The 10,162-nt window shown below is 44.8% G+C and overlaps 1 protein-coding gene across 1 annotated transcript in view; it reads left to right on the top strand.

Annotated features, from left to right (window-relative positions):
- Positions 1-870: 870 nt before the first annotated feature.
- The window catches only part of LOC136178962 (prohibitin-2-like), a gene marked incomplete in the record, with an annotated part of 23,203 nt that continues 13,911 nt past the window's right edge, over positions 871-10,162 (top strand). Inside the window, 8 exon segments of the mRNA XM_065953498.1 lie at positions 871-994; positions 1,865-1,994; positions 3,318-3,402; positions 4,065-4,144; positions 5,343-5,527; positions 5,614-5,743; positions 5,937-6,040; positions 8,462-8,538. Coding sequence (XP_065809570.1) covers positions 974-994; positions 1,865-1,994; positions 3,318-3,402; positions 4,065-4,144; positions 5,343-5,527; positions 5,614-5,743; positions 5,937-6,040; positions 8,462-8,538 — 812 coding nt within the window.

Here is a 10,162-nt window from a genome sequence, read left to right as displayed (position 1 = left end):
TGCATATCCAAACTTGTGTTCTTTTTCTACGACAATATTTCAATGTTACCCGTTAAGACTCAACAAAAACGACAGAATATAAATAAACCTTTAATCAATTGTTCTCATGGATCAACTGCAGGATTTATTTGAAACTGGTACATTTAAATTATAACCAAAGTCAGACTCTAGAAGTTTCTCATGGATGTTGAAGAAGTTTTTAAAATGTGAGAACTCTTCATATTACCAGATTTCTTTTGTAAAATTACGCCTTGGCGTTGGGGTGAAGCTAAGCCTCATAACGTGATGAACGAGAACTGATCGTGTAATCTAATTAAAAACTAATTAAATGCTTTTGACTGGTGAATAAATCGAGTAACAGAGGCGCTGCTTGTCAACAGGCAAGGCTGGCAAGTACCTGGGGGCCCCAGGCCAGTAAGGGGCCCCAGGCCAGTAAGGGGCCCCAGGCCAGTAAGGGGCCCCCAAGGGCTGACAAACTTCAAACCACAGCAGTAGCTCAAAATGTGCACATTTTGAAACGACAGTAGGAAACCCTCCCTAAGGGGGCCCCACCTGACAGCACTCGCTCTCCGTTGAAAACCTTTGTCAATAAAAGTGATTTAAGGAAGATGAAGAGGACATATCCGTCTGTGTAAGAGGAGTAAGCGTGGGGACACGATGCTGATGAATGCTGGTTGGAGGGGCCCTCAATGAATTTTTGCCGAGGGCCCCAACAGACTCTAGAATCGCCACTGCGTGTGAGTGTGTTATCTGTGAGTTTATGTTTGTGAAGTGTTTCCCTATTCAAAATAAAAGAACTACTTCATGAAGAAGCATCATTTTACGCGGGTTTCCTGAACAGAAAAAGTCACTTCGCTTTACCTCGGTGATATCCTACATTTCCCATGGTGCCCCGCGCACACGGAAGTGCGTCATCACGCGTGACCTTGGTTTTCTTCTTCACCTGGATATCTAGCAGACGGAGAGGACAAGCATGGCGAATAAAGAGCCCGGTGTAAGTGTATTTCTGCACTTTAACTCTTTTTAAAATGCGTTTCTGTGACATTTCCGCGTGCTGCTGTTTCCCGCGCTTTGCTCTCCAGTTTGTTATAACAGGGTTTACACGTGAGTCAGGTAATGATGTAAGAGGACAGTTAACGTTCATGTCAATAAAGTTGTGATCAGAAACATGAAAGTCAAATGAACTGAGACACTAAACATGAAGGTTTCCTCAAGTTAAAGTCAAACAAACGGCCTTGCACATGAGTTAAGAGTTTGCTTGTTGCAGGGAGCCCAGTGTCCGTCTGAAAATGTGTCAAATGTATATTCCCTCGCCGATCAGCACATCTAATCTCTTTTAAAATTTATAGTTTCAAACTTAAAAGACAATTATAGACTTTTCTCCTCAATTCGGCATACATATAAAGTTACTTCACTCAGCTCAGCTTCTTAAATTCACATTAGTTATGCGGAGAGTCGCGTCTGAATCACGTATGTAACACTAACGATTGACGTACAGACCTTTGCGTAAAAAGAAGGGAAATGTTGATGTTTTATTAAAACTACTTCAGTTATGCGCGATGTTTGTGAGCCGAATTGTAAATAAGTCACAAAGACTTTAAGCCAGGTATCAGTTGTGTATTACTATGTGATTAATTAGCATAAGCGCTTATAAACCATTAAATTGTGTTTTTTTAGAATGAAGTTTGGCTGGATCTGCACACACATGATATATTTATTTGGTAGCTGAATGCAGACTTGGCTGAGTTGCAGGGAGGCGTCAGTGGTTGTTGTGTGCATGGTTACTGTCTTGTCATGTCTGTGTTATAACCATTTAAGAGGCATCACTTCAGGGTGGTTTGTGTCAACATGTTTTGTGTTTCAGGGTTTTCTGCAGCAGCTGCGGCAGATCGCAGGCAGGATGTCATCAGGACCTCGGGGAGCAGGTCTGGGTCTCAAACTGCTGCTCGGTGCAGGAGCTCTGGCTTACGGCGTGAAGGAGGCGACATACACAGGTAGAGTGCGAACACTGTGAACATCCAGCATCACCTGATCCGGCCTCAGGTGAGCGTGGAAACTTCAGGGTGGCGACGCCGTTCTAGTCCACGGGATAGGCGGGGCACGGGCGAGTAATTGGGATGAGGGATGTCATCATCGAGCGCTTATCCTTTCATTAGAGCGCATGTACCTTGTGTTTATTTCAATTGGGTTTCCTGTTCACCTAACCCGCTCTTGAGGTGACCGCAGATTGACCAATCAGGGCGGTTAATCTGAGGGTGGAGCTTTTGGGAAGGGGGAGGGGTCAAGAGAGGTCATACTGCACGCTTTAACAACTCACAGGTCGCAGTTCCACAGCAGCGCCTTCATAAAGTTCAGTGGTCATTACTGTAACCCGTGTTTGGGATTTACAGCGATGTGGAACGCCGAGAGGCACGGCGTGTGAGCGCACAGCGGGAGCTCCACATACACACACACACGCTGAGTCATGCACACACACACACACTGAGTCATGCACACACACACACACACACTAAGTCATGCACACACACACACACACACACTGAGTCATGCACACACACACACGCTGAGTCATGCACACACACACACACACACACACTGAGTCATGCACACACACACACACACTGAGTCATGCACACACACACACACACTGAGTCATGCACACACACAGCGCAGCTCGACCTCGTTGCGTCTGACGTGTCCTGCGTTAATATGTTACCGTTAGCAACACGCCCTGTACCTACGGCTACAGCGTTCGGTGCTTGACCACGTGTCCAACAAGCGATTTTTTTCCCAACAGTTTCCAATGATTAGCGAGCGTTAGCGGCAGACGCCCCAGTGTTTTTTTTTTTTTTTTCAGAGACAAAATGCGAGCGCTGAAGTTGAAAATCGCTCAACTTTTCAGAACGGCGCTGACGTCTCCGACGCTCTTTTCCAAATGTATGATATTCCCCGTAGTTTTGTCTCCTACAGATCGTGTCTTGTACCCTCATCCTCCTCGCTCCGCGTCTGATCGAGGAATAAACAACCTCAAATATAAAACATGCAGTCAAAAGTAACGGAGCAGTGTCGGTCGTACAGCGAGCGTTATCAGCAGACTGTTGTCATGGAGACAGGATGGACATACAGCGTTTTTCTTCTCAGAGCACAAACGCTTCATGCAAACACTCCTGGAAAAAACCGCTAGATGGACACGGGGCCTAAAACGACACACTGATAGCAGTTAGCTTAAAGTTAGCTTAGCTAGTAGCTTAGCATAAAGAAAAACAGGGCAACAAGCCGCGGTTGCTGATGTGAACGTGTTTGTGTGTCTCCCGCAGTTGAAGGAGGACAGAGAGCGATCATCTTTAACAGGATCGGGGGCATGCAGATGGACACGGTGCTGGCGGAGGGACTCCACTTCAGGTACGACGCCGCACGCTTCACAAACACCTGAGGTGACCGTCTAAACATCACACCGAGACCTGACAACACATCGACAGCACCACAGAAGAAGGATGGGAACAATACCAACATGAAGCATCGTGAAAACACAGCTTTCAAAACTGCTGCTGTGAACGACGCACGGCCATGACAGTCGGTGCTCGAGGTCGCTAAAAAGGCGAGCGCTACGGTCAGAGATCAGAAATGGTGCTCAGTGTGTTGAAAACCTTCAAACATGTCATGAAGTAGACAAAGACGAGTTTGGTATTAAGAAGAAGAAGAGCTCAGGAAGTGAACTGGCACCTCTGCAACTATCGGACCCAATTCCGATACCCAATTCGGATTTGAACCGGCGACCCCCTAGTTCTCGATCCAATTCCCCACAGACTGAGCTACTGCTCTTCCACGTTTCCTCTGGAAAACCTATCATCGTCATCTTTTACAAAACAGCGCCCTCTGGTGGAGCCGTGCACCACAGCTCATCTTTAAGCAGGGCGTCTCCTGTCGAGTCTTTAAAACACTGAGGACACTTTAAAGTTTAAACTTCAGATTCGGTCTCATCACAGACTCCCCCCTCCCCCCCCCCCCCCCCCCCCCCCAGTGAGAGTCTGAGTGTGTTTGTTTGTTTGTTTGTTGTTTTTCAGGATACCCTGGTTCCAGTACCCCATCATCTACGACATCAGAGCCAGACCCCGAAAGATCTCCTCTCTCACTGGAAGCAAAGGTCAGAAAAACCCCGAGACTCAAAACATTTTTAACCCTCATGCTATTCTACAATTCACTTAGCAGACTCTTTTATCCAAAGCGACGTACATCAGAGAGTAAGAACAACACAAGCAAGGATCTAGAAAAAAGGGAACAATGTGAGTAAGAGCAAACGATCAGCTTTGAGTCTGATTGGACACACAGGTGCTGACAGGAAGTGACCAGAGGCAAAGCACAACATTGAGGGCAGTTCTTGAGAGCTCTAATCAGTATAGAAACCATCTTATAAGTCGTCGTTATCAAACAAAAACCATCGTCATTACCATCATCATCATCAATAATATGGAGACCATCATCATTAAGTTAGTAGGTATTCATAAAGAGCTGGGTCTTTAGCTTTTTCTTAAAGGTGCAGAGGGACTCTGCAGATCACATGGAGTTTGGAAGTTCATTCCACCACCGGGGGGCGACAGAGGAGAAGAGTCTAGTCAGAGTCTTAGGACCCTGTTGTGAAGGTTGGATCAGACACCTTTCATTGGCAGAGCGTAGTGGGGGGGAGGGAGTGTAGACCTGGATCAGAGAGTTAAAGTAAGGAGGAGACGTTTTTGTCGCTGTCATGCATCATTATGGACATTTCTGTTTCCTCTTCATCTGGTCATCATTTAGTCTGTGTTAGTGCATATGGCACATATTTTTTGTAAGAAAGTCTCTCTTGACACATTTCGGAATGAAAATTGAAAACTTTTTTTAACAGACCAATAGAACACTGAGAAACAAACTACCCTCTTAAGTCACTCAGGACAAAAATGTCCACTTCCAAAAAACTGATATAAAAATAAAACAGATTGATATTTTTTTCTACTTTTTTCTGCATAAATCTCTTAAACAACTTCAGCCCTGCTCAAAACTACCAAACATTCAATCATTTTTAGGAATTTAACCCTTTAAATGCCAGAATCATGTAATCAAACTGGCATTTAAAGGTCATATCGAATTTGTCCATCAGAGGGCGCTGACGAGTTGTAAAAACCTTCCAGACTCTCCATAGAAGTGTCACTCTAAGCTCTGATTGGATGTTGTCGTTGTTGATCTCCGTGAGGTCCAGGATTGGTCGGAGTGTGTCAGGTCGTGTATTTCTCAGAACGCCGTCCCGTCCTCTGACCACGCCCAGCAGCCGTAAACAGAAGTTGTGTTTGTGTCTCCGGTTTTCCTCTCAGATCTTCAGATGGTCAGCATTGCTCTGAGGGTTCTGTCCCGTCCGCTGGCGTCCAACCTGCCCGTCCTCTACCAGACGCTGGGGCAGGACTACGACGAGCGCGTGCTGCCGTCCATCGCCAACGAGGTGCTGAAGAGCGTGGTGGCCAAGTTCAACGCCTCGCAGCTGATCACGCAGCGAGCTCAGGTAACAAACGACCGCGGTTCTAAAATCGAATCGTTCCGACCGATTTGTCGCCGCCGTCTTCCACGTCCTGCGTTTTCACCCTGCAGGTGTCGCTGCTGATCCGCAGAGAGCTCTTTGAGCGAGCCAAAGACTTCAACATCATCCTGGACGACGTGGCCATCACCGAGCTGAGCTTCAGCCGAGAGTACACGGCCGCCGTGGAGGCCAAACAAGTCGGTGAGTACGGCGGAGAGGAGACGTGCTGGATTCTGACCTTCTGCAGGGCGCAATCCAGCACGCCATCACGCCTTAAGGAGGGCGCACTCACACTGTACCGTGCACAAACATGTGATCTTTATTCTGAACTTTAGTTAGTTTGTGTGAAGCTAAAGGTCAAAGGTTAATCCCACTCTCTGTTGTTCCTCTCCAGCCCAGCAGGAGGCGCAGCGAGCTCAGTTCTACGTGGAGAAGGCCAAACAGGACCAGAGACATAAAATCATCCAGGCTGAGGGAGAAGCTGAGGCAGCCAAGATGGTGAGAGGACGTTTTAATCAAGTACCTCTTCAGTCTTTCAGTAGGCAGTACCTACTATCTGCTGTTTACTGTTTAGTACCTACTATCTGCTGTTTACTGTTTAGTACCTACTATCTGCTGTTTACTGTTTAGTACCTACTATCTGCTGTTTACTGTTTAGTACCTACTAGCTTCTGTTTACTGTTTAGTACCTACTAGCTTCTGTTTACTGTTTAGTACCTACTATCTGCTGTTTACTGTTTAGTACCTACTAGCTTCTGTTTACTGTTTAGTACCTACTAGCTTCTGTTTACTGTTTAGTACCTACTATCTGCTGTATACTGTTTAGTACCTACTATCTGCTGTTTACTGTTTAGTACCTACTATCTGCTGTTTACTGTTTAGTACCTACTGTTCAGGAGGCAGATATTTGTGCCTACTTCTTCTGATTCATTCAGTAAGGAAGTGGCGTCATTTACGTTACCTGAACCGGCCGCATTCACCCGTTTTTTTATTTTTTTGTTTAGCTTTATTCAAGAAGAGTAATGCTCATATACAGTCAGGTAAACAAAAAACAATATCACAATGTAAATCAAGTAAAAGATTAAATAACTAAATAACATACAGTACATAAAGAACAAATGAAAGACAGTAATATACAGAATATAAAATAAACCAATAAAGACACTTTTAAATAGTGAAATCATTATTTAAATAGTGAAATCATTATTTAAATAGTGACATCATTATTTAAATAGAGGGGGAAAGGTTTTATAATAATGCAGATATTTGTTATATTGTCTGTTGTTAATTTAAAGTAGTGATTTCAGTCGGGACTTTAACTCTAGATTAAAAATTGATTAAATTAATCCACGCTCGTTTGTTTTGATTTGGAGGCGGACGTGACGTGACGATTTATGTTTAATTTTGCACTGCATTGTGGGTAAAATACAATTCATTTCCTGAAAGGATTCATCCGATCCATACTGCATGAAACCAGGAAGTTAGTATCCATACTGAAATGTTCAGTATACTGAGGTGGACCCAAAAAATGACCACTGAATGACCACGAGAGTTCAGTCTACTGAAACTCCTACTAAAAAGTACTGACTACTGAACTGTGGATATTCAGAAAGGGCCACTATCTTTCTCTCTCTCTCTCTCTCTCTCTCTCTCGACCACTACTGATCAGCATTCTTCATTACAATCGATGACCTTCCTTTACCGTTAGAGGTTAATCTCAGCATGCGTCTGATTTAAAATGTTTTTGGCTCTAAACGTTTAAAAAAACAGAAGTCTCGAGTAGCTTTGTTCATCCTGTAATGTCTGCAACATAATCCACGCTGGATCAAAGTGTTTCCTCTCCTAAAGAGAGCAGAGCCACAGCTCGGTAACTTCAGGGTGTCATTCACAGTTAAGCCCACCAGGGGGCGCCACATGAGCACGAATCAAACAGAGACATCAAGAGGAACCCTGAGGTTATCTCTTTGAATCAGTTTGATTCTCTCAACATGTTCAATCTTTTTGAAGTTCTTTGATTGAACGTTTTGAAAAGGTCAAAACAGACAGACAGGAAGTGACATCATCCTTACAGAATAAATACGAGGGCAGGCTACTGCAGCAGTTAGGACGCTCCCTCCATGTACAGAGGTCATAGTGGGTTTTGAATCCCGGCCCCCCACTCTCTCCTCTGAGCGCTTCTGCCCCTCTCCAGCTGCCCCTCTCCAGCTGCCCCTCTCCAGCTGCCCCTCTCTGTGCGCTGTAGACAGCGTGCAGGTGTTTCCATTTTTCATAATTAAAACAGAAAAGTTGTTTAGCTAGTTTGTTAGCTTCATGCTAAAAACTTATGCGGCGTGCGTAGTGGCGTGCGTAGTGGTGTGCGTAGTGGCTGTGCGTAGTGGCGTGTAGTGGCGTGCGTAGTGGCGTGCGTAGTGGCGTGCGTAGTGGCGTGCGTAGTGGCGTGCGTAGCGCCTGTTGTGTTTTTGGATGTGAGTCGGTCATTAAAGTGATTTATTAGAATCTAATGAAGCTTTTAAAAACGCCGTCGTCCCTCTGTCCCGAGGTGAACCTCCTCGGCCTCGCCTTCTCTGAAGAAACACTTAAACAAACACTTCATGAAAGTATGTGTTAATTATATCTCCGACTGTCAACAAGCGTGAGAATATTAAAGCTGAGCGGCGGCGGCACCACGCCCGCAGCTTTGATGGCGAGGACCGGCTCAGCCTGCTGCCTCGGGTCACGCTCGCTCAGCGCTTTGTTTCAGTTTGTAACAATAATCTCCTGCAGACACACTAACTGTGTGTGTGTGTGTGTGTGTGTGTGTGTGTGTGTGTGTGTGTGTGTGTGTGTGTGTGTGTGTGTGTGTGTGTGTGTGTGTGTGTGTGTGTGTGTGTGTGTGTGTGTGTGTGTGTGTGTGTGTGTGTGTGTGTGTGTGTGTGTCAGCTGGGCGAGGCCGTGACGAAGAATCCAGGCTACTTGAAACTCAGGAAGATCCGAGCGGCGCAGAACATCGCCAAGACGGTAAAGAGAACACCTTCACCTGTAACTCTCTCTCTCTGCACAGCTTCACTTCTTCTTCTGCAGTTTCCAAAACAATCTCAACGTTCATGAAGCGTCACAACACACGTTCCACCTCGACAAAATATGTCGATATATAACACATCAATCAATTCAATTAAATCAATCATTTTTTATTTGTATAGCATCAACTCATAACAAGTGTTATCTCGAGACACTTTACAAAAGAGCAGGTAAAAGACCTTACTCATTGTTATGTTACAAAAAGCAGGTAAAAGACCTTACTCATTGCTATGTTACAAAAAGCAGGTAAAAGACCTTACTCATTGCTATGTTACAAAAAGCAGGTAAAAGACCTTACTTATTGCTATGTTACAAAAAGCAGGTAAAAGACCTTACTCATTGTTATGTTACAAACACCCGGCCTATCCATCATGAGCACTTTAGCAAAGCAGCAAAAGTTACAGTGGTAAGAAAAAACTGCCTTATACTCTAAGCCTATAGCAGCATAACTAGGAGCTGGTCTACACCAGCATCAGCCCTAACTACAAGATTTATCAAAAAGGAAAGTTTTAAGTCTATTCTTAAAAATACAGACTGTGTCTGCCTCCTTGACCCCGACTGGAAGGCGGTTCCAGAGGAGAGGAGCCCGATAACTGAAGGCTTTACCTCCCATAGTACACTTAGAGACTGTAGGTACCACTAGCAGGCCTGCACTCTGGGACCGTAATGTTCTTGAGGGGCAGTACGGCACTAGTAGCTCCTTAAGATAAGATGGTGCCTGGCCATTTAGAGCTTTGTAAGTGAGAAGAAGGATCTTGAATTCTATTCTAGACTGTATAGGGAGCCAGTGCAGAGAAGACAAGACAGGAGTGATGTGGTTCCATTTCCTGGTTCTGGTCAGTACACGAGCTGCAGCGTTCTGGACCAGTTGAAGAGTCTTTAGAGACTTACCAGAGCACCCTGACAAAACAGAATTACAATAATCCAACCTGGAGGTAACAAATGCATGAACTAGTTTTTCTGCATCATTTTGCGACAGGATATTCCTGATCTTGGATATATTACGAAGGTGAAAATAGGCTGTTCTTGAAACTTGCCTGATGTGAGAACTAAAAGACATATCTTGATCAAATAGAACTCCTAGATTCCTAACAGTGGTGCTAGATGCCAGGCTGATGTCATTAAGGACAGTCACATCACTAGAAAAAGTCTCTCTGAGGTTTTTAGGGCCTAGCACAATAACTTCAGTCTTGTCTGAGTTAAGGAGCAAAACATTTCTGGTCATCCAGGTCCTAACGTCCTTAAGGCACGTTTCTAGCTTACATAACTGACTGGTGCCATCGGGCTTCATTGATACATAAAGCTGAGTATCATCTGCATAACAATGAAACTGTATGGAGTGTTTCCTCATAATATTTCCCAGAGGAAGCATATATAATGTAAAGAGAATTGGTCCAAGCACTGAACCTTGTGGCACTCCATGGCTAACTTTGGTGTGCATAGAGGACTTATCATTAACATGTACAAACTGAGATCGGTCTGATGAGTAGGATTCAAACCAACCTAAAGCAGTCCCTGTAATTCAAAGTAAATGTTCTAGTCTGCACATGCGCGACTTAACGT

The sequence above is a fragment of the Labrus bergylta genome, chromosome 4 (assembly GCF_963930695.1).
Source record: "Labrus bergylta chromosome 4, fLabBer1.1, whole genome shotgun sequence".
Taxonomy (NCBI): domain Eukaryota; kingdom Metazoa; phylum Chordata; class Actinopteri; order Labriformes; family Labridae; genus Labrus; species Labrus bergylta.
Note: the sequence above shows the minus strand (reverse complement) of the source record. Positions and strands in the feature narration are given on the sequence as shown.